The sequence below is a fragment of the Leuciscus leuciscus genome (genome assembly GCF_965113295.1).
Source record: "Leuciscus leuciscus genome assembly, chromosome: 10".
Classification (NCBI taxonomy): Eukaryota; Metazoa; Chordata; class Actinopteri; order Cypriniformes; family Leuciscidae; genus Leuciscus; species Leuciscus leuciscus.
The window spans coordinates 27,722,994-27,748,848 of record NC_138734.1 but is presented as its reverse complement, the minus strand read 5'-3'; the positions used below and the strand labels follow the sequence as shown (position 1 = coordinate 27,748,848).

Below are 25,855 nucleotides of genomic sequence, written 5' to 3'. Positions count from 1 at the left end.
CCCCCCATACACACACACACACATACACCTCCCTCCTCTCTTTCTCTCTCCCATCCTGGAATCTTATTGATCCAGGAGGAGCTAATTATCTCTTCCCCTCGTGACTGTGTAATCAGCACATGCGCAGTGTGTTAATTCCAGCCATTTTTTGCACGAAAGTAATTAGCAGGAATAAAGACCGGACTGATTTTTTTTCACTCTCTCCTCCTTCCTCGAACCGAAGCCAGGGCGCGTCTGTCGTCTGCAGTACAACCAAAAACAAACCCTTTTAAATGCTTTAAGGAACAGTCAAATACCTCGTTTAACTTCAGCGGTATGATGTGTGAACGCATGCATCTGCGCGAATGGGATCTATAAACGTGTTTACCGGAATACAAAGCGACGCGTCCAAATGTAAGTTTGTATCCGATGACTGTTCTTCAATCTTAGCGTATAGTTGATTCTTCTTTGCTCGAATTTGATTCTCGCTATTTACAAAAGTATGAAACGTAACAATAATGAACTACATAATGCATGGTTATTTTGCATCCCTGCTTGTTTTGTTATTGATCTTTACTAGTTGCTGTTATTACATATGTATGACATAGTCGCGAATGTAAAGCGCACCCTATTCACTCTCTTTGATGTCAGTGTCTCTCTCGATTTCAGTTTGAAGTTATAAAGCTCTTCTGGTGTTCTCCTACCTGTTTTCTCCAAGAGTTGTCGCCCTCTTGCTAGTTGCAAAAGAAAGAAAAAAAAGACCGAAAAGCGTAAAGAAACGTCCTTTCTGTGTATGCTTTTGCTTGGACGAGTGCTGTCGTGAAAGTCAACACTGACACATCAGGCTCATTTTCAGAGAGTGTATCAGTATTGACACGCGCTACGGGTCCCGATCCGTCCGTGTAACGATATGAAGGATCCGAACGAAGCCTCTGTGCGTCCTCCGCGTCGCGACTCAACTGCGCGCATGTAATAGCCTTATTTTTATATATATAAATATATATTTCTAAAGATACGAGGTCGCAAGGGTGTAACTTTTTGTTTTTTGCGTCTTAAATGAAGCGTAGATGGTATAAGAGGGAGGATTAAGCTGGCCCTGATTTCCTGGGCATGCTTGGTCAAGCCTGTTTGGACTTGTGTGTGTGCGTGTGTTTGTGTGTGTGTTTGTGTGTATGGGTGGGTGGTTGTGTTGTTCCCAGAAGTTAGGGAAAATATGATAAAACCTAAAAGATATTCATACAATGCACAAAATAATGTATATATATATATATATATTTCAATTTCATAAGATATGCTGTATGTGTTTAAAAAGCTATACTTAATGATATCAAAAGTTATCAATGATAAAAGATTCATAAATAAGGTACATGTTTGTATTAGGTAGTGTGTTGTAAATTTAATTCATACATTTATAAAAGCAATATAAATCTATAGTATGTCCTTATTTATAAAGCTAGATAAATGTGTTGTGTGTGTGTTTGTGGATGCGCTTGTGTGTGACCAACTGACCGTGTGTTTGGGTATTGTTTTTTTCTGTCCTTTTGTGAATCTGTCACATTGTGACAAATAGTTTCTTTTTTATACATAACACAATAGTTTTTGACTTAATAGTTCAATCGTTTGTTTTTGAGCAGCTGGGCTCATACAAAATAAGGATGGATTTTAGGCTTGATTTAGATTTTTTTTGTATGCTTCAAATTGTTCATTTAGCTCTCTAAATGTCGGAATATTCAACTTTAGAAATACAGTAATCTTTACATTTCTAGGTAAAAATACAGTGTTTGGCCTAAAATAGAGAGCTTACACTGGAAAAACCAGTTCTACTGTGATAAACACAGTGTGCTTGAGGAGCAGATACAAATGAAGCGAGCACCGACTCTTTCTTTTGAGAACACACACACACACACACACACACACACACAAATACATAGGAGATGGTGTTGGGCGAAAGAGGATTGTCTCACAGGTCAGAGTTCACAGAGTTAGGGAACAGGGTGAAAGGAAGAAGATGGGATGAAAGGGCACAGCTAGGGAAGAGAAAAGTGGACTCTGCAGGGTAGCGGTGTCAAACAGATAGTGCTTTCATTATAGATAGGGTTTCATTGAATTTTTTTTTTTTTTTACTACATTTGCAAAATTTAGTGGATGTACTGTAGAAAATCTGAATATGTATAAAAAAAAAACTTATTCGTACATAATTTGTATTTAAAAAAAGAAATACAGCAGTCCCATTATATGCTTTGTATGTTTCTTTTTGTTTATTCAATGTGCTCGTAAAGTCTTCAACCCTTGCAGGACACTGTAAAGATTGTGTAGTTGTTGCTTTGTTTGTAAATAAGGTATTGCAACATCTGAATACTGAATTGTGTGCGTTCGTTTGTGAGTCTGTGTGCACACACACACTGCCTTCAGGGTTTGACTTTTTCTGTTTATCATAATAATAGCTGGGGTTGTGGAGAAGTGAGGCACATCGGCAGATCAGTCACTAAGGCCTCTCAAACACACACACACACACTCGCACACACACACACACACACACACACACACACACACACACACACACACACACACACACACACACAACACACACACACACACACACACACACACACACACACACACACTGAGCCAGAGAACAATGCATGGGGGCCCAGCCTGCCAGTTCAAATTCTGCTCTCCATCCACGCCTTAAACAGACCTTGTGTGTGTGTGTGTGTGTGTGTGTGTGTGTGTGTGTGTGTGTGTGTGCGCACAGGAGAAACGAGGGTGATCAGTGATTCTGCCTCACCACCGTGTTACTGTCAACTCTCACCAGAATTCACTGCAAATATTGAACTATATTACACTGTCTGCCTTAGTCCAAGCAGAAAGCGGTGTGTGCTGTTTGCCATGGCTGTTGAATATATAGAATGAAGGTATAGTTTATAAAAGGTGCATAAACCACAGTAATGCAAAGGTCAGTGGGTTTGTTTAACACATTTTCTCGGAAATGGACTAGAAATGGAGACAGACAGAGCCTGTAGTGAGAGACAGAGATTTTGCAGAGTGTTTTCAAATAATGCTGAAATGTATTTCAATAGGGGTACTATATATGTTTACAATTTTTCTTAGATTAATGGGAAAAAAAGGATAATATTTGTTGAAAGAAATAGGGAAAACAGCTCTGTATGACAATTTAGTGTCTTTACAGATTTAAATCTTTACATATTTACTCTTAATTTAAATATTATTGTGATGCCATGTTTTTAGTTTGTATCTACAATAGTAATATTAGTATTTGTTTAGTGCACACACACACACACACACACACACACACACACACACACACACACACACACACACACACACACACACACTCGTTCTCTCTCTCTCTCTCTCTCTCTCTCTCTCTCTCTCTATATATATATATATATGTGTGTGCGTGGATTTCTTTTCTAGCCAGTTGTCACATTATTATTGTTTTAGCAAAAAGGTATTTCCACACACTTTTCACAAGTCAGTCAATTCCTGGTGGATACAATAATGCTACTTGTAATATTATTTGTTATCAACCCATTTTCAATTATCCTCCAACAGAATGTAATCTCTTGTCATTTTGTTAAGAGGTTGCATAAATCATTTGTTAACACCAATGATTAAAAACAAGATGGCAGTAACATTTATTATTTTTTTTCTAGCTAGTCAATTCCATTTTTGTTTTGCATGTTGTTTAGCTCTGCAGGATTATGCGTTTTGAATTGTGATCTAGCTGTTAAAAGGAGTTAATCTTGCACAAATGTTTTCTTTTTCCTTTCTCATTTCACAGTGCATATACTTGGGTAATGAATGCAGGATATTTACATGAATAATCCTTACAGATAAAAGCTTTAGTTACACAGTGCCACTTTCCATTTGATACGTGTGTAACAAGTGCCGCAATTTGACTGAGGAAGAAAAACACAAGCGATTCCCGTGCATTGTCAGAGGCATAAGATCAAGTCAAATGAATAAGAACTCTTTCAGTGTAGCATTGATTTCATAATCCCGCTGGATCTTGCTGCAGTTTAGATCGATACGTTTACATCACGCTCAGTCTTTCACACTAGAAACTGAAGCGTGTGTGACTTATTGTAAGCATACTGACAGAATGCATCACTGTGCATGTGTAAAACATTGTTCTATATCTCTGCCTATTGGAAACTTATGTAAGCAAATTAAATTTTTTTCCAGAACTATAAGGCTCATTTTTAAGGAGGCAGCTGTCACAACACTGTCATGGCCCTGCCATAACATCAGCATTACCTTTTGAACTTTGACCCTTCATTTTTGTCTGTCACTTCCTTTTTGCATGTCATACAGGAAGTGCATCAGCGTTTTACTTCCTGCTAACGTATTTTGTTCTATGCTGGCTGACTAATCTAGTAACAATGTTAAGGCCACAGTTTTCTAAATTACACAAGTCATACATTTTCCCCACCACTCTCGCCCTCTCTTTCGTCCACTCTTTCTTTTTTTCCTCTCTCTATCATTCTCTCTCTTTCTTTTGAAGTTTTGCTTCTGAATGGGCTAGTGTCTCTAATGGAAATGGGGCATTAAATCAAAGATCAAAGACAAGCGCACAGCAGAGAGGACAGCTGTCTAAATACAGTGGGAGAAAATGTGTCTGTGTTTGTGTGACTGCGAGAGAGAAGGGTGTGGGGTTAGCTGGTTTAAGTTTGGTTTGATACTTTAATTTTTTTAGTTCAACCCTTGTAACAGTTTCTGTTTTTTTGTGCTCATGCATTCATGCATGTTGCAAGTGCTTAAAAGGATAACAAAAAAAAACGCTGGCACAAAGTAAGATTGTGCACACACTTGATCGTTTTAAGTGTTCTTTGATGTCTCAGGTACTATGCAGTATAGCCATGTGCTGTGTCATGTTGTAGACATGTAAAACACACAAGGATTAGGTGTGTTGTACAGTCATATCTATGCAATAGAATGTTTACTAAGATACTGAGGCAATATTAGATTAGCGTTAAAACAGGAAGCCAAGCCCCTGAATCAGCAATATGTGCTGTGAATTTGAAATCAGTCTCTCTAACAAAACGGGTCTTTCCACACAATATATTTTTTCTTTCTTTTTTTGTCAGGTTAATCACTTCCTTTCAGTGGTTAGAAAATGTTGCTAGTCAGTCTCAGGAGGTCAAACCAAATATTAAATCAGCTTTTTTATTTTCTATTAAATTTATGGGAAGTTTGCAACCTTTTTTGCAATTTTCTATCAGTTAACATGAAGTAAACATTGAAGTAGACAAATTGAACAGAATAATGCACAAGAATGAGATGTTACAGCTTTCATTAGGAGCAAGATTAATTAGTGGTTATTAAGACACTTATTTCTTATATTTGTCATTTTTTATAAACTAGAGAGGTAGTATTTCCTTGCCATACTGTAATGTTGTTGTAGAAATTCCCCCAAAAATGTTACCTCTTGAGTGCCATAAATGTTCTTCTTCTTTTTTTTAGCAAGGTGTGAGATTTATGTGGTAACAGGAATTGCCCACAGCATGTGGGTTAATTTTATGTCAGATAATAATTTAGTCACTTGAAACAAAAGTTTCCTGATGTCAGTTCAGTGAAAACAGTTCCCTGTACATGTTGTTGTAGTCGCTGTTGTTGTTGTTGTTGTTTAAGGGTTATTGCTGGTACTGTTAGTGTCAGGGTTAATATTAGTTTTAGTGCTGTTTTGTCTAATTCTCAGCTGACATCTTGGTCTTAATCCACACACACACTTACAGAGAGTAATTGGTTTAAGATGTGTCTTGATTCCAGCTGTGTGCCCCCTATCAGGTATCCCAGAGAGATGGGTAATTAACCTAGCAGCTAATGAGATACATCACTAATTACCCCCCCCCCCAACCCCCCCCCCCCCCCCCCCCCCCCCCCCCCCACCACACACACACACACACACACACACACATGCACACACAGAGCAAAAAATGACTGGATATTCATTGATCTGTACAGAAAGTTTAGTTAGTGTCAGCTTGGCAGTTTGTTTATATATATGTATCTCTAGCGCTCTATAAGCATTTGTGTTTATTTCATTGAGTGTACTCCTATGTATAAGAGCTGTTCATTATTTTTGAAACATTTGGCCTTTTAAGTCCATTTTTTAGGTCCAGTTCGAGCTTAAATCAGGGAACGCATCCTTTAGCCTGGTGTGCTAGCATCCTGCTCTTGCTTCCAGTAAGATGCTTAGCATTCACGCTATTGATTTTCCCATTAGCACTTTAGCCCCCTCCAGTAGAGAGGATCAGAGAGAGCTCAATATAACAGCTTGAATCTCAGTTCAAGAATCTGCACTCTTCAACCTAGAAACTGAGCAATTAGCCCCTAACTACAATCCACAAACTCTGTACTGTCCTCAGACACCTTCTGTGCAAATGTTTGATGTTTTTACACTATTTAGGTGACTTAACTGTAGATAAATCCAGTAATAACTATAAGCACATTTTAATTATTTAAATATAGCCCACGGTGTAAGTACAAGGCAGGCTTAAGTAGCTACATCATATGTTTGTATTTGTAAAATGTGTAACTTTGTGCTGCTGGTACAATTAAAATTCCTTTCAAAATGTGAACCTGTTTCTACTTAGCATTAATGCAAATTGCAATTATTATAGACGCCTAATATAGGTTGAACCCTGTTGTGATAGGCTGCTTTAATATAATTCAATTTAATTCACTTCAGCTGCTTTACTGATCAAGGCCTGTGGGGGCCGTGTCTCTGGAGAAACCTGGGACTAGAGTCAATAGGGAACTTATTCCAGAGGCACTGTCACGGGGCAATCCCCCGTAGACACAGCCCTATGTTCTGCTCAGTTGCCTAAAGGGAAATATAATTCAGATGGAGGGGGATGGGGGAGTCAGAGACAGACAGAGACATTTAATTGTGCAGATCTTGGTGATTCCAGGAATTGTCTCTCATGTAATATTCAGCTCTCTGTAATACAGCTAGGCAAAGAGCTATTGATCACAGTCTAGACCTTTCTCTGCTTTCCTTCATCGTTCCAGAGTTGCTTCTCTCTGAATAGTGACACTAAAGTTTATGCTGCTCAAATTTAAAATACTTCATATGTTGCTGTAATTCTGAATGGTGCAAAGTGATTTAGAAAATTGTAATGTAGGTGTAAAGTTTGGGTAATTAAACTTTTCTCTTCCTTTCATTGTTTTTCTAGGCCAGGGTGGGATGAACGTGCTCAGTAGCTCAGAGGATGGAGTGTTGTGACTCTGTCTCCAACAATGGAGCCTCTGGCCCCCACACACAACAGCCTCCTGGGCTCTGCAGACCACTGGCCCCCAATCCACTCCTACTGGCCAGAGATCAAGCCATTCATCGGAGCACAGCAACTCTGTCCAACCAGGATGGACTAGTGGGGCGGGCTGAGGAGGAGGGACTTGCTGGGAGATATGAAGAAAGATTTAGGGAAAAACAGGTTAATGAATGTTCAACCAGAGAGATGTTAGAGAGGGAGAAGGCAGATGAAGAGGAAGAAGTTGAGGATGTGGAGAGTCCTATCGGAGAGATCTTGTACCAGCCTGATGGGTCTGCCTATGTGACGGAGAGTAAACTCACGAGTGGTGTGCCCTCCTCCTCCTCGTTAGGTTCCCCTTCCTCCATCATTAGAACCTGTTACATATCCTTGTCTCAAAGTCCCGCTCCACAGATCTTTCGTGTCTTCCAAATGCATAACCTTGACGACAGTGATAGTCTAGCTCTGGTGACCCGCCAATCCAAAGATAATGCTCCTGACGTGGCAGGATCACCAGAGACAGGGGTGACATGGTCTGGTCTAACCAAACCCATCCTGATGTGCTTTCTGTGTCGGCTGTCTTTTGGCCGTTCACACTTGTTTAGGGCTCATGCTTCTCAGCAACACAACATCACCTTCAGCGATGAAGAACAACATCTGCTCTCGTTTAAACACACCTCTGCCATTTTACAGCCTGCCGGCCCAGGCAACCGCCCATTTCTCTGTTTCCTAGAACCAAAAAGGAATTGTGAGTCTGTGGTACCACTTAACCTGGCATCTCCGACCTCTGGGAAAAGCACAGAGGACACGGCAAGACGGAAAGAGAATGAAGAGGCTCTGATCTCTAAGCCAGGACTCCCTATCCTGCCCTCTCCACCCAGAACCTCCCCTGCTACCTCAATACCAAGCCCTGCCAAAGACCCTTCAACCCTGGGAAGAGAGGGCACACAAAGAGGCAAGGAGGACAAGATGAGGAAGGATGAAGCAAGTAGTGAGGGAGGAGAAAGGAGATTGTATTTAGAGGTAGGCAGCACTGTAAATGACAGTGCTCACGGTATTAGCAGCAGTAGCGGACAAGAGCACATTACTGAAGCTGCTCTGTCAAACCAAAGCATTTCAAAACTTCCAAACTCTGTAACAATAGCAACCAGCTTTATGAACAACACCAAAACCCTTACAGACTCTGAGTCAGAGTATGGAACAAGCTTTAACTGCCACGACCCTGCACCTGCTTCCCTTGTTGTGGTAAACCTGTCCACTGTCACTACTACAGAACAACTTGCCAACCAAGAGAGTGCCACAGCAACCGAACCAAATGACCAGTTAGAGAATGGTAGCGCCATAGCAATGGAACCAACCACTAGGTTGTCTGAAGATGACAGACATGCTGTCACTCATTCTGACCTGCCCAATAATCATAGCCATTCCACGTCCCCTACACTGAGTCCTACCTTAACCCAGACTAGTCAGCCTATTCTTGAAGAAGGGCACTTGGATACTGCCTCTAGAAAAAGGCTGGTGGTGGCCATTGACGGAGGCTTTGTTGCCGCTGGGGACGATGTCCAAGGATCATCTTTCAGTTATGCCGTTCAGGCCTCTATGGTACACTCCAGAAACTCCTGCAAGACATTGAAGTGTCCAAAATGCAACTGGCATTACAAGTACCAGCAAACTCTTGAAGCCCATATGAAGGAGAAGCACCCAGAGTCGGATTCTGAAGAGTGTCCATACTGCAGCAGTGGTCAGAGCCACCCACGCCTTGCAAGAGGTGAGACTTATTCTTGCGGATACAAGCCGTTCCGCTGCCAGGTCTGCCAATATTCCACCACCACCAAGGGCAACTTGAGCATTCACATGCAATCGGACAAACACCTCAACAACATGCAGAGCCTGCAGACGCAGTCACATGCACACAGCCCAGCAGCCCAGCCTAATCCTTCAACCCATTCACATCCTACTCTCACTCACCCCACCCAAGCCAACTCCCCCTCTCCATCTAAGCTTCGGGGACGTGCATCGTGGCGGTGTGAAGTCTGTGACTACGAAACCAACGTGGCACGGAACCTCCGAATCCACATGACCAGTGAAAAGCACACGCACAACGTGCTTCTACTGCAGCAGAACTTGGCACACATGCAACGTCAACGTAAGCACAATGTCACCGAGCTTTACCGCCACTGCCAACCTCAGACCAAACTGTCCAATGCCATCGCTTCTCTGTCCTGCAATGAAACCTCTTCACCGAAACTCTTTGAATGCATTCTATGTGGCTGCTTTTCCTGTGACACTCTAGAAGAGCTTAGTCAACACCTGACCATGCAGCGGTCATTACCCAATTCCTATTGGAGGAGCACAACTGGAGACACCCATCACTGTCGGCTTTGCCATTATGCCACGCCTTTGCGAGCAAACTTCCAACTGCACTGCCAAACAGACAAACACGTACAGCGCTACCAATTAGCTGCACACCTACGAGAGGCCAGTAGTCAACATGTAAACATCGAAGAGGAGGAAGAAGAGTGGCGCCTCAGGTGTGTCGCTGCTGGAAGCCAAGTGCAGCTCAGGTGCAATGCATGTGACTACGAGGCCAGCAGCTTGGAGAAACTGAAGCTACACACCATGAACTCCAGACACGAGACCAGTCTGAGACTATACAAGGTAAATCTCACAATTCAAAACCAGATACGCTATGTGCAAAAAGTCTGATGCCTGGGATTCCTGTCAGTAAAATCCACAAAAGCCCAAGATGCCCTCAGTGAAGCCATTATTCCCCAAAACCTGTAAGGCCTCTGTGGTAATTGAGATATATTGTATGTTATTTTTTCCCTCCCTCTAATGTGGTCCATTAACTCAGCACATCTCTAATCAGTTTAGAGTTCTGTAAAACAAGTGGACTGGTGTTTCTCACTGTGGTTGTGTGTATGTGTTTTTGTGTCTGTGTTCATCTAACGTTTCACTGGATTCATTTGCTTTGAATCTGTCTGCTCAGCTTTCACCAGACCGCAGACAGAGGGAGAGATTTAGCGTTTATTTGAGCAAAGCATGTTAAGTAACATCTACATAGGTGTTTTTACAGGGTGGTATTGATCCTGCATTGATCTATATTGTGCTGTCCACATTAGAGGAAGCCACATATTGATCATTTATGACTATATGGTCAATATATGACTTCCGCTAAAGTACCTTAAGTATGCTGCTGGTGTTGAAATGTGAGTTGGATGAAGTAGAAGAGTGTTTTATTAATTGATATAACTTCTGTTATCCTTCCTTATATCCTTCCTTTCCGTTTACCCTCACACATCATGTATGATTAATGTTTATCTTTACTCTTTCTCTCAGTATTTGCAGCAGCTGGATGGAATGGAGTCTGAAGATGTCTGGCTGCACTGTGTGCTGTGTGATTTCTCCACTCAGAACAGCCTTTCTTTAGTGCAGCACTCCCATTCATTGAGCCACCAGAGAGGGGAGGGGCTGCTTAGACTACAGCGAATCCAGAAGGGTCTGCAGGATGAGGAGGAGCTTGGTGCCATCTTTACAATCCGAAAAAGCCCTGCTCAAGAAAATGGTATGAGACACACATGCACGATCGCTTTGTTCTGTTTCAATTTACAGAGTTATCTTCAGGGGTTTTGCAAAGCACCAAAAAATTGTTTTTAAACCAGTCAAATTTCAGGGGGGGAAATAAGCAAAAGCCAACACACTCATAAGCAGAACACCAGCTTTTGATGCTAGATTAATATTGGGGAGAAAGTCAGGGAGAATTCCTTAAAACCCTAATCAAAAGACTGTCCCTTGTGTGTTGTGCTCATGACGCTCAAGGCTCTAAAACACACAACAGAACAACAGAGGGGGAGGGGCTGACAGACATGCCGAAAAACAAAAAGAATAGGAAAAGGAAGAGGGCAGATATTTACACTGGGGTAATTGAGAAAACCGGGTGGTGGAGGCAATTAGCATTTAGTTCTAACACAGAATAAGCTCAACTAATGAGTTGAACAATAGCCCAACCTTGGCACCCAGCCTGTTTGTATGTGTATATTTACATGTGCATTTGTTGTGTGAGAGCGAGAGAGAAAAAGAAAGCAAGTGAGTGTGCCTTTTGTACAGAATAGTAGGAATTGATTTTGTTAATTGACTTGCCAATAATCACATTTGTAACATCTTCACTGCCCAGAAAGAGGCTAAACTAGAGGGTTAGCCAGTCAATGCAGCCAATAAAGGCGCAACCCACTAACGAGGCATGAGTTAATTAACATTCTCAAATTAACATTTTAAAGGAAAGACAGAGAAAAGGTCTGATAGAGATTCCGAAAGACTGACAGGTGTTAGGAAATATTCCTGGTTTATTTTGTGTTAAGAAAATGTTTAAATTTTAATGTTTTTTTTCTCAGTTCTAACTTTGATAAGATTTGTTTAGTAATGTTTTCAAATCTCAAATTAATCAGCAAAAACATTTTTGTTTTTTGAAAAACTAATGTAAAACTTCCTAAACATGGTACATTTAAAATAAAGAAAATTTAAATACTGTATAGTAGCGTTATATTCCCGATGAGGAGAAATGGCGAACACACTGGGTACAAGAAAAGGTTAGCAGTCAGTGTGTCGTGTACAATCAATGCTAAAGTCAGTGAGTGAGAGTGAGTAGCTGTTTCAGTGTGAATTTGAACCTGTAGGAACATCGGATCAGCGCTGCTTCCGACCTGCTGGAGCGCCGCAGCTGAATGGCTGGTTATTGATCTCTTTAGGAACACCAGGGCATTGCCTAATTTATAATCAATACTGGATCAATGCTGCTGAGCATTTGTATATTGATCCCTGGGACGGGTAGGAAGTGCTGATGAAGTGTGTGTTGAGTGTGCGCCTGGAGTGTGTTAGCATGTGTGGGTGCATCTGATCACTTCATTACTGGCCAAAATGACCTCACCACGCTGAGCCACGGCCATCTGTTTTGTCCAAGAAGCGTCATGAACATTCTAAGTGAATGAATCCACATGCCCCCCTTTGATTTTTGAAGTGCATTTTCTCAATGCAACTTCAAAATTAAATAAAATCTTTGTGTCTTTGATAATTAAGTTTCATGATAAATAAGTTGCAGGTAAAAAAAAAAAGTGTTTGTCTAAACCATGTATGCATTTGGTTAAATTTGGCTCATTTTTGAATTAAAAATTAGTTGTGCATAATTAAACAAGTTTTGCATAAAATGGATCATTTGCCATTTTGTTAGAATTTGAACATATCATGCAACACATTATGAATTTTCACTAATTAATGATTTCCTTCAGTCCCATACATTTAGTTGCCATTTGATTTATTTATTTTATTTCAATCCCTAAGCTTTTTTTGTTGTGATTTTCCCTGTGAGAGATGCTCAACAATAGACCACATTTTTTTTTGGTCAGGTTCAGCGCGGTGTGTGTGACTGAGAGAATGACTGAGCGAGCGGGCTCAATGGGGCGGTCGTAACTAGAGCGGATTTGACAGTTTCAGGTTATGTGTTCTGTGTTTATGGGTGTGTTGGTTTGATAGGAAATCAATAGCGTGTCTGTCAGGATAATTGGTGTTCAGATGGCCTTTCTCGCTCTCTCTCTCACCCTCTGTCATAATCACCTTCTCAAAGAATTACCAGAAGATACCTCAGCCTGCGTTTGATTGGTCTGTTATGACAACCCTCATGCATTTTTTTTGTTCCACCCCCCCCCCCCATACCCCAACCACCCCCTGCCCAAACCCACCCAAATCAACTCTGTTCTTTTCCCTTCCCCCCACGTAGCAGAACAATTACTTTGCTAAGAAAGCAGAAAGGCAGAAAGCAAGAGAGAAGAGGATGAGGAGAGGGAGGGAGGGCGTTGAATGGGGTATCTGGTTTAGTGTGTCCCGAGGCTGTGTGTTTTGTACCTACAGAGCTCAGCCGAAGCTTTTAGACGCTGCAAAAGAACAACAGAGCATCATTGCCCTTTTTGAATTTCCATCTTAATGTGTGCGTGCTCTCTCTTTTTGATTTTGGAGTTCATCGGGAAGATTAAAAAATAACAAGCCAAAACTGAAGACTGTTGTCAAAATATTGTCAGTAAATGCCATTCCATATATTTTAGATATGCACAGTCATTTCAGTTTTCAGGGAGCGCTTTAGAAAATGCTTCTTTTAGCAAGAAAGCTATAACTAGTACAACAGACTCAAACTGTGCACAAGACCTATTGTATAAGATCATTTTTAAAGCCTGTCATGGCGGCATTGTTCGCCAATTTGTGCTTTGAAATGGACTCTTTGTGTGCGACCCTCCTGACCTCTGCTGTATTATCTTCCTCCTGTGACTTTTCAAATCCCCACAGGTCAAATAAAGCTCTGCTGACGCCACTGACTTTAACTCGTCCTCCTTCTGATTTTCTTCTCTCATATCTTTCTTTGTATTTTTACTGTAGAAGATCAATATATTTGACTTCTTTTGAGTGAATCCATTGGAGATTTTGTAGATTACTAGCTAGTGTTTTGTGTCGGTCTGTCCGTTAATGTGTTTGAGCAGGTTGGTTGGGTTTCACTGAGCTAGTGTAGACTGACCCCTATAGGTTTGAATGTGTTCCTGCATTCAACCTTGTTTTGCAGTGGCACATGCACGCAATATATTTTCTGCAATGACCAATTGCCTAAAAAATCAAATAGTTGACCTGATAAAGCATATAGGACACAAACAACCTTGAGTGTGTACATATGAATTTGTCTATTGTGATGTGCTCACTGAATATATATTTTTCTCTTCAGCTCTTCAAGCAGATCAGAATGGGATGGAATCTCCCACTGAGGATACAGCTAACCAAGAAGACCGAAGTAAACATGGAGACATAACAAGGAAAAAATCAGGTCTTTACCAAAATTATTGCTACAGCGTTTTTTTCAGCTGGATTCGCTTCGGGACCCAGATTTTACATTAGATGCTGTGGTGAACCCACACCAATATAGTTTAAATTTAGCTTATATTTAACACCATACCGCTAATTGCATTATTTGGGAACCACTGTTTTACAATAAGCTTAGTGTTGTTACTTGTTAAACAATAATGTGTGCCTCTTATAAATGATCTGTTTGCTTCTTTTTTTTTTTTGCTAGTAGAAGGATTTATTCAAACAGAGGCAGAGCAAAATGAGTCGTCTTCAAGTCCTAAGCGTCCCTCATCTGGATCTGACGAGTCAGATGACCTCTCTCCCTGCAAAAGGCCACGAATACAGGAAGAGGTTTGATGCAATGCACTCTGCACAATTTTTTTTATTTATTATAAAATGTAACCTGGTTTTGGCATGTTTATTTTATAAGTTCTTTAAAGAGCCATTTTCTGTACAACTAGCAGAATAGTATAAACAAGTAGCTGTGCAAGCCCTAGCAAATACAATGGAATAATAATATGGTAATCATTTAATACTAATTTAATTAAATTACTATTAACTTAATTGCTTATTATACCATAACTATACTATTGTGCAAAAAATAAGAAACATAAAAGAAACGAAGCTTAATATTATTTAAAGGAACAGGATATTGCACAGACAGTATGTAATTCTTGTACCTCTGTTGTTTGTTTCCTTCCATTCAGATGCGACAGTGTCCATTCTGTCGGTTCCGTCATAGTGATATTGAGCGTCTAAGGAGTCATGTGATGAACCAGCATGCATTTCAGCCTGCTCCCCGCTGCCCACTGTGCCAAGACACACTGCACAGTATTGCCCTCTTGCGTACCCACCTCACACAGCTGCACAGTGTCACTGCAGACTGCACTCAGAAGCTCATCAACACGGTGAGGGGGAAAAAAGACAGTATGCATATATCATGTAGATTCAGTATTTTAGTGCTATTTAGTTTGTAATTTTTTTTGTGCTTTTGTAAAGAATTAAAGCAACCAAGGATTTTAAACAGTAACACGTGTCCATCCCAGCCACAATTCTCACAGCAAAAATAGTTTTTCTTATTTCTGTTACCTAGTAAAAACATCTTAACTCCCTTTAAGATCAATTGCTTGGGCTATTAAGAAGACAATATGTTTTGAATTAGTTTTAGTTTTTTTTTTAATCCCTTAGGCAGTGTTTACTGATGTCAAAGCAGGATCTATTTTTATTTTTACTAGTAATGGGGCAGGCCAAATAATCAGCTGATATTTGGCAATAAAAAAATTAATTAAAAAAAAGTAGTAAATTTTGTATTGTGCTTATTTAAATTCTGCAATTTTGTGTAGCCTGCATCTTAGTCGCTATTATTACTTGTGTTATACTAGCCGTCAGCCATGCTGCTTTCTAGATATTGATTTTAAAAAACATCAGTGGACCCCTATTTTTTATATATGGGGTAAAAATGGTATTAATGCAAGAAAATGTTAAGCACAATGTGCATGTGCGTATAAGGAGGGGTGTTTAGACCCTCAGTGACTCCAGCACGAGCGAACGGAGACAAGTAATGACATTGAGTTGGGGGAGGGAAGAGGTAGCTGCCTCAGATCCAATGAATATTAAAATTAGCTTTTTTTATCTGCAGAATATAAATTGATACTAATGCACCCAGAGCTTGTTTGAACCAGAAGCAGACATGCCTCACTGTTTCTGAAAGGTTGGACATTTTTTGCCAATTCAGTCAGCTTGCGCTGAGTGCTTTTTCTTGCGTAAAAGGCTTTTCTGTCTGTCTTTCCATTTCATGTGTTCTCCCCTCTCCTATCTTTCTTGGTCCTCCTTGCCCTCTGTTCTGCCATCTCTCTTGATTTCTCTCTTCGGCACTTGCCGTTCCTCTCCCCTTCCCCAGCTGAACTGAAATACAGTAATGAAAATAATTGTGCTTCATTAGTTCTGAGCCAGTGCTAGGTGATTTTCGTTATGAACCGTGCCTGGTAATTATGTTCTAAATTAAATGTGACCTTGAAGAGGACTTGTGTGCGGCTTTGTGTCCCTTCAATACAGCACTTTCCTGAAATGGTGTGCTTTGTGATGGAAATAGCAGCCATTTTGTTTGGTTGTTCATCCCTCCCTCTCCCCCCTTAAAGTTGCATTGATTTACACATTTTAAATTTGAGTGGGTACAGGAGGAAAGAAGGAGAGGAAGATAAGTAAAGTGGCTTTTTTACATCCAAAGTTAGCTAATTGTGTTGTCATGGACCAAAGAGGGCTTCCATTCATACTTAACCTTTGAACTGCTTTAAGTGTTGGTTCATGACTGCGATTCCATTTTACCTTCTAAAGTTAAGGGTCTGTTCTCTTGCACGATGCATCGTTAATGCACACGTAGCAGGAACACAGCATAATGACCCATCATTTTTAGAGATAACAATCAAATGACTTAATAATGAGATTTTTGTGGATTAATTAATCCACAAAATGGATTTATCAAACCTATTATGATTTCTTTTTTCCCTTGTGATCAGATGATTGCTTCAGACGTGCTGCCAGAGAAGATGTTTTTACCAGTGAACAACTCGGATACACAGCTGATAAATGCTAATGAAACAAAGAGACTGGATGGTTAGTATAAATATTATATCTTTTTTTATATCTAGGTTAAGCATGGTTCTTTATTTTTCATCATTTTAAAATAGGTTGACTGTTATGATCTGACTCAAGTAGTCCAAAGGTGATTTATCAATATTTGTGCTTGGTTTAATTATTAAATTATGATTGTTCTAATTAATTTTGCTTCATTATGTATTCACAGCAATTATTTTTCTGTTTATTCTTTAGAAATTTCAACCGATGCTGAACCTGAGAGAGGTACCACACCTCACTTAGAGGCAGCACAAATCTATAAACAACCATCAGAGGATGCAGAATCCACAAAGGAGAACAATGCTGCTTTTCCTTGTTGGCAGAAAGGCTGCAACAAAGTCTTTACATCCTCAAGTGCACTCCAGACACACTTCAACCAGCTTCATAGCCAGAAATCTCAAACGGCAATATCTGATCGCCACATTTACAAGTACCGGTGTAATCAGTGCAGCCTAGCATTTAAAACCCCTGAAAAGTTGCAACTGCATTCTCAGTACCATGCTATCAGAGCTGCCACCATATGCTGCCTCTGTCAACGCAGTTTTCGTACAATGCAGGCCCTTCGGAAACACCTTGAGACAAGCCACCTGGAGCTAAGTGAAACCCAGATACAGCAGCTTTATGGTGGTTTAATGATGAATGGTGATACCCTGATCTCCACAGACCAAACATTTGGTGAAGAGGAGGGATCACCAGAAGAAACTGAGATGAAAGATGATGAAGAATGTGATTTGGAGAAAAAACTAAGTCCTTCAGACAGTGATTCAAGTTTGGTTAAAGATAATGCTGAATGTGACCCCAAGCAGCCTGTTTTTCCACTTAGAAAGGGCCCGAATATTACAATGGAGAAATTTCTGGATCCATCGAGACCTTTCAAATGTACTGTTTGCAAGGAATCTTTTACACAGAAGAATATTCTCTTAGTTCACTACAACTCAGTGTCACACTTACACAAACTTAAACGGTCTCTGCAGGACACGTCAACTGGATTGCAAGAGCCTGTCAACAATGCAGACCACAAACCATTTAAATGTAGTATTTGCAATGTAGCATACAGTCAGAGTTCAACCTTAGAGATTCATATGCGTTCTGTCTTGCACCAGACAAAAGCTCGTGCATCCAAGCTTGAAACATCCACTTCTAGTTCTGAATCTGTTGGCCCTCCCCCAGGCAAGGCATTGTCCAGCACCCCTGCAACCATGAAGCCTGCTTCATCCATGAACAATGCTGATCTAAGCCACCAAAAAAACACTGAACTCAATGGCACACCTGCAAACCCAGACACCAACCATCCTTCAACATCTGACATGAGGAAGAAGTTGGTAAACATGATTGATTCAGCTACCAAGCAACAACAGATGTCATTACAACAACAACAGCAGCAGCAGTTAGTCCAGGCTCAAGCCCATCTCCAGCAAGAGCTCCAAAAGAACGCTGCTTTTCTTCAGTCCCATTTATTCAATCCTGCACTTTTACACCCTTTTCCTATGGCAACAGAGGCTCTTCTTTCAGTGCAGCAGCAACAGCAATTGCTTCTTCCTTTTCTTATTCCAGGAGGAGAATTCCACATGAATCCAGAGGTGAACCTTAAAGGCTCTGGTCTAAACTTAAGCACATTAAAGCCTATTGTAAATGAGGATACTGCTGAGTCTTCTAAAAAAGATGGCTCAAAATATTGTTCTAAACAAAAACAAAATGAAGATCTTGTAATTCATCCTGAAATTAATGAACAGAAACTGACCAGTGATCCACTGTGTGAGAAGGGTGCGGATGAACTGAAATGTAATGAAGGATCAAAAGAAATGGATAATGTGGGTATCGGAGAAAAAACACATCATCCCAAAACACAAGAAAATGAAGATGTAAACAAAGAGATGTCAACCAGTGGGAAGAGTTTGGATGAGTTTCTTCCACCCAGAATAGCCCATGATGCCCCTGGGAATGCTTCAAAGGCTTTGCTTGAAAACATTGGTTTTGAGTTGGTCATGCAATTCAATGAAAATAAGCAGCGATTTCAGAAAAATATTACTGAGGCGATACCAAATGGTGGGGATGTGACTGACACCAAAGAGGTGGATCATTCAGAAGGCATGGAGAAGCTTGAGTGTGAGTCCTGTGGGAAGCTTTTTTCAAATGCACTGATTCTGAAGAGCCATAAAGAGCAGATTCATCATTCTGTATTTCCTATCAAGTCATTGGAGAAATTTGCCAAAGACTATAGGGAGCAATACGACAAACTGTTTCCATTGAGACCTACAACTCCAGAGGCTTCTCCTGTCTCATCCCCTTCTCCTACACCACCTATGATTCCCAACCCTTCAGTGCAGCAGCCACAACAGCAACAACCAGTGCAACCAATTGTTCCTGTCTCTACACTCAGTTCTACTCCTGCTACTGTTTCCATTTCTCAAGTTAAGGCTCCATTAGCTCAAATTCCCTTACCCATGGAACTTCCACTCTTCCCCCCACTTCTAATCCCCCCCATATCTTTGCAATCTTTAACTCATCATCAGGGCCCTGTCCATCTGCCCCCAGTGGAGGCCGGTTTGAGTTCTGATTTGACACAGATTTATCAACAACAGTTAACTCCATCAATGTTACAGCAGCAAAGTAAAAGACCTCGAACCAGAATCACGGATGATCAGCTTGTAATCCTGCGTCAGTATTTTGATATCAACAATTCTCCAAACGAGGACCAAATACATGAGATGGCCAACAAATCTGGTTTGCCACATAAAGTCATAAAGCATTGGTTTCGGAACACTCTATTCAAAGAGCGCCAGCGCAACAAGGATTCTCCATATAACTTTAGTAACCCTCCCATCACAACACTGGAAGATGTAAAGGTGGATTCTAGACCACCGTCTCCTGAACCACTAAGACAAGAATTTTATGGGGGTAGGAGATCCTCAAGAACCAGGTTTACTGACTATCAGCTAAGATTACTGCAGGATTTTTTTGATGCCAATGCATACCCCAAAGATGATGAGTTTGAGCAACTGTCCAACCTCCTTAATCTTTCCACCCGTGTTATTGTGGTATGGTTTCAAAATTCCAGACAAAAAGCTCGGAAGAACTATGAGAACCAAGGAGAGGGAGTGAAGGATAGTGAACGCAGAGACCTTTCTAATGACCGCTACTTTCGTACTTCCAACAACAATTTCCAGTGTAAGAAATGCAACATAGTCTTTCAACGCATTTTTGATCTAATTAATCACCAGAAAATGCAGTGTTACAAAGATGAGGATGAGGAAATGCAGAACGATCAGAATGAAATTTCAATGGATTCTAAGACTGAGTGTCATAGTCCAATATCTGGACCCTCTTGTTTTACACAAGCAAATTATTGCTCAAGCCCCTCCAGTTCATCTGGTTCTAGTACTAATGTGAAGTCCACTGATTCTGAGCATATGCAAACAAATAGTCTTTCTAGAGAGCTTAAACAAGAAAATGAAGTATCATCTGACCCTAAACAGGCTGTTAGTATCAACACTGAGTTTGAGGAATTAGAGAACAGAATGCAGCAGCCAAGGCCTCTCTGTGAAGAGAACCAAAATGTAAGCACAGAGATTCACTCTCACTCTCCTCCTAAACAGCAACAGGTTTCCTGCACATCTGAAACAAACCCAACTCCTTCACAGAGCTCCCAAAAGATTTTTAGTCCTTTAGAGATTCCTTCATCTGAGCAACAATTGCAACAGAAACCAGCTCAGGATATGAGCCCTTACCACTGCATCCAGTGTAAATTGAGCTTCCCCTCTTTTGAACATTGGCAAGAGCACCAGCAAATGCATTTCCTTACCCAAAGTTACTTTCCCAGTCCACAGTTCCTTGACCGTCCTGTTGATATGCCTCTAATGCTGTTTGATCCTGCTAATCCCCTACTTGCGAGGCATCTGCTTTCAGGAACAATTTCCCAGATAGTGGCAAATCCACCAGCAGTGACAACTATTCCAGATTCAACAATAAACTCTCTGAAGAGGAAACTTGAAGAGAAAGCAGGAACCAGTTCTATGGAGAATGATTGGGAAAATAATGGGGAGGAACCCCAGCGAGACAAACGTATGAGGACCACCATAACACCAGAGCAACTAGAGGTTTTGTATCAGAAATACCTTTTAGACTCCAATCCAACACGCAAGATGCTTGACCATATCTCTAACGAGGTCGGTCTTAAGAAAAGAGTAGTTCAAGTCTGGTTCCAGAACACTCGAGCTCGTGAGAGGAAAGGCCAGTTTCGGGCATTGGGACCATCTCATATCCATCGTCGTTGCCCATTCTGTCGAGCTCTCTTTAAAGCACAGACTGCTCTTGCTGCTCACATACGTTCACGTCACTGGCATGAAGCAAGGAATGCAGGGTATAGTATGGCGATATCTAGTATGACTCAAGATCAGGAAAGTTCTCAATTTAAATCTGATCTCTTTGATTTTGCCAATTATTCTCAGTTTTTGAGCTCCACTGATGATGCAGATTCTCCAGCGTGCAAAAGCATGGACCTGTCTTCACATCAGCAGCGTCTGAGCCCAAAACCTATAAAAGGTGAGAGTATGGAAGATTTTGAGATGCCTTCCATGTCACTTTATCAGACTTTTGAACAGAGCAAGCTGAATAACTGTGAGGCTAACACAAACACGACCCATGACCATACAACTGATGAAGGAAATGACTCTCTAGAGGGTAAACATGGCAGTATCGACCACATGTCTCCCAGCACTGAAAGGGAGGCTTCTTCTGAAAGTGATGAAAAGATGTCTTCTGGATTGGTTAGCCCTGCAATGAGCTTTAATGCTAAAGATTTTGATAATGATTTAGTCTTAGATTACAGTGAAAATTCCAGCCTGGCTGATCCAGCTTCACCTTGCCCTGGTAGCTCCAACAGTCAGAGCTTTGATGACAGATATAGCCAAAAACGCTACCGCACTCAAATGAGCAATCTGCAGGTGAAAGTGCTCAAAGCCTGCTTTAGTGACTATAAAACCCCAACAATGCTTGAGTGTGAAGCCTTGGGCAATGACATTGGACTTGCCAAGAGGGTGGTTCAGGTGTGGTTTCAGAATGCTCGTGCCAAGGAGAAAAAGGCGAAGCTTAGCCTTGCAAAGCAGTTTGGTACAGAGAGTACTTCTATTGATAGACCTAAGACTGAATGCACTCTTTGCTCTGTTAAATACAGTGGCTGCTTGTCTATTCGTGACCATGTCTTCTCCCAGCAACATCTTGCTAAAGTTAAGGAGGCTCTGTGTGGCCAGAGGAAGAGGGACAAGGAATATTTGGGTTCAGTATCTGCTCGCCAGCTGATGGCTCAACAAGAGGTGGATCATCTAAAAAAAACAAGCGATGCTCTGGGACTTGTCCAACCACAAGCTATACTGAGCTCAGTGGGTCTCAACCAAACTGCCCTTCAGTGTCTGAGCCAGTCTCCAATGTACTCAAGTCTGCAGACAATGAACACCAAAAGCATTCGAGGTGGTAACTGCAAAATGACTGATGGTTTTTCTTCCATAAAAACAGGTATGTCTAACCTACACTTTGTTTTTAATTAATTTACTTAAAATTCTGATCTATTGTAATCCATGCTTTTTTTCTTAATTCATTATCGTAGAAGGTGCCAGTGACCCTCCTGTAAAGGAGCTGACCCACAAGCCAACCATGACGTCCTCTTCTGCCATATCAGCTACGGATGACAAAGATGTAGTTAGCACAACCAACTCTGTCTTGACCCCAAAGACCACAGAACAAGAACTTCAGTTACCCAAAGAAAACGACACTATAAGTAACAGGATTCCCACAAACAAACTTGACAGTTCTCCATTGGGAAATGCTACTCGTGCAAACACTTCTTGCAACAGTAAAGAGAAGTCAGACTCTTCCAGACCAACAGTATCTACTCAAAATACTGGAAGGGAATATGCCATAGACCCAACTCAGCTACAAGTTCTTCATGCGGCTATGAAAACTGACCAAGCTGCTCTGCTCCCTAGTCATCTTCTGCCCTGTCTGATGCCTGGCTTCCCTCCACTTTTTTCTGCCCATATTCCCACACCTATGCCTGGAGGCCTCCTGCAGCCCATGTTTGGCATGGAAAGCATGTTCCCATATGGTCCAGTCTTGCCACAGGCTCTAATGGGGCTGTCCCCGGGCTCCATTCTCCAGCAATATCAACAAAATCTGCAGGGTGCACTGATGCAACAAAGACTGCAGCTGCAACAACAGAAACAGTTCGTGCAGCTACCAGATAAACCAAAACCTAGCCAAATCTCTGCTCGCCTCCATGCAGAAGACACCATTTCATCCAAACGTGACAAGAAGCAAGGCACACTCAATGGCACAGATTCCCCCTTCATAAACTCTGTCAACACAAAGCAGCCAGATGTGAATAACAACTTTCTTCTAAGCCACTGTATTGTTTCCAAAACAGAGTGTAGAACAGAAGGCAAGGATGGTCATCTTTATGACTGTCTCGCCTGTGAGGTGTCTCTCACTGGTAATGCAGAGCTCATCAAACATCTTGAGTTCCCTCAGCATAGACAAAGAGTGGCAGAAAGACTGAATGCCAAAGAGCATGCTTCTCAATTACCTCACATCAGTCCCTCATCTACCTCTCAGTCAAACCCATCCAGTGAACAGAGATCCTCTTCAACGGCCCAGTCTTCTTTAGGTACTCCTTCTGAAACCTCCATCCCTACCCCAACCAGTTCTGACCAGACCAGTAGACATCTCCAAAGCTCAACCCTGACTTCAGCTTTACCTGAGGCTTCCCAAAGCTCACAGGCTTCTCACTCACATCATGTTCTTTCGCCTTCAAATGTTACCTCAAGCCTGACAAGCCTTGCAAAGACATGTCACACAAAACCAATAGACTCTGTGGATGGGCGTTGTGACGGCAACGAGTCAGAGGAGGGACAAGACTCGACATAATATATTGGAGCAAGAGGTTTGATAAAACTTGTTTTTATGGCTTTGAAGCCTCAGAATAGACTCCATGGAATAAAAAATAACAAGAGGAAAGTAAAACAAATTGTCTCCACTGTAGATTACACTGGGGAAAAGATATGACCCAGAGCTAGTTTGGCAGACTGTTTTAAAAGGACTGAATCCTGTAGGATCCAACTTGCATTAACAGTGCTTGTAACCAAAAACAAGTGTCAGTAGAATGTTTTTTTCCATTTCAATATGCTGGTTTTTAACAAAAACTTGAGTATATGTAAACTGTTTGGAAACTAAAGGGTGCACAGCTAAAGACTGGTGAAGAACCTGAGATGGTTTCATGATTACTTAACTAACCAAAAGTCTGTTTATAACGTGTACGTTTTAACAGACACCCATAAAACACCCACACTATTTTTTTGCCCTGTCAAGTGTTCAAATATTATATTATTGGCTTAATGAAGTGATGTAATGTTTTTTGATGTTGTCTTCTCTCAGGTCAACAGCTCTCAATTTTGTTCTGTTACAAGACATACCAATAGAAAATATATTAAGCCCAAAAGAAATGTGTAATGAATGAAAACGTACAATTCTGATTTGTATTCAAAGTCCTGAAACTAAGCTAGTAGATGTTCACTTTTTTTTCACGGACATGTATTTGTCCAGACACAAAGCGTATTGCAGACCGTTGTAAATTGTGGAAAAATATTATTTCGTTTTTTGTTTTGTTTTGAAAATTGACAAAAACATTCTGTGTTAATGATAGATAAATGTATGAACATTTTGGTGTTGCGTAGATTGTTGAATTCAGATTACTTAATTGTATGGTAGGTTTAAAACAAATGACTTGTATATTTAACTTTTGTATTGTCCCAGTCAAAGACACTTGAGGCTTTTTAGCCATGCTCATGTTAAAACATAGCATTTACCCTCTAATGCTGTTGAAAATTGTCACTGTACAACCAACTTCCTCTCCTGCACTGAGCCAAGTTGAAAGACCCTATCTGTGTATGAATTAGATCGATGCACATCTATAAGATATTTTCTATTTTTGTTGTCTTTTAAACAGAGCATTTCGATTGTGCACTTATTTTTTTTTCTTCTGTTGCCTTCAATACTGTAATTTTACCTAAGGCAGTAGTTTTTCATTTTTCCTTCAGCACAGAGTAATTTTATTTCTTAACATTTCTGCACTTGCCATGACTAACAATAATAACAATGACGCTATTATGAAACAATAATAACTTACAGTATTGCTTTAATGGAAAATCCAAAGATAAAGTAGTCTTACCATTGGTGCATACAAAAAACTTTATACTTTAGAAAATATTACTGTTTTTAAGGAATGGAAATCTTTTTAGATGATGGAGCCAGCTACTGTATGAGAATACTGTTTTAGCTAACTTATTAGAACATTTGTGACCTCATATATGATACAACCAGAGAACCAAAAATAAAAAAACAAAATAGAAACTTACTCTGAGGATATGGGACAGCACTGTTGTGCAGCCATTGTAGTTTGTATTATAGAGGTGAACTCACATGGTTTGCTTCTCTGTGTCTGGCCTTTTTGTCTGGTTATCTCTTCTGATTTAATTTCTTATTGTTTGTTCTACTAAATGTACTGGGTCTAATTGTTGAGGAAATAGAGTGTGCTGCTAATGTAGGTTTGTACTAAGATGCATGCTTGATTTTGCTTTTTGCTGAAGCTTTAATGACGACCGTCAGTAGCCACAAACCCTGTCCCTGTTCCTGTTCCACCGCAGTTCTGTCCACACATGACTGTGAAGACTGTGACTCCATGAACTACACTATGTTCTCCTCTTAGCCAACCAATGTTGAAAACCAATGATGATATATTTATACAAAGTTTGCATTCCAAATATCACATTTGTCATTTGAATTGATTGTTTTCTTTTTTTGTTGTTGTTGTTGTATTCTGCTTCTAAGGGGACTCACTGTAACGTATTCTCTCACTCCTGAGTCTGGACCTTCTGTGAGAGACTGTTTTCTCTGCGTGCTCCTGGAAATGTTATTACTGTAGCGATCGCCAAATAATGTACATTCATGATGCACTTGTGTTTATTCATGTGACTCACTGGGCTAATGTCTCCTGTCCTCTTATATACAAGCATTCAAAGTGAATAAAATCTGTTTCCTTT

The 25,855-nt window shown here is 40.7% G+C and overlaps 1 protein-coding gene across 2 annotated transcripts; it reads left to right on the top strand.

Moving 5' to 3' along the window:
- Positions 1-25,855, top strand: zfhx3a (zinc finger homeobox 3a). Of its 2 annotated transcripts, none has more exons than XM_082182777.1 (9): positions 1-393; positions 7,182-9,914; positions 10,596-10,821; positions 14,014-14,112; positions 14,362-14,483; positions 14,840-15,040; positions 16,649-16,745; positions 16,962-22,277; positions 22,369-25,855. In XM_082182777.1, exons 2-9 carry the CDS (start codon positions 7,218-7,220, stop codon positions 23,682-23,684), a joined length of 10,074 nt encoding a protein of 3,357 aa, XP_082038903.1. In that variant the 5' UTR covers positions 1-393; positions 7,182-7,217; the 3' UTR covers positions 23,685-25,855. The 2 variants fall into 2 exon arrangements, with proteins under 2 accessions (XP_082038903.1, XP_082038902.1); XM_082182776.1 differs by having other exon boundaries at positions 14,359-14,483.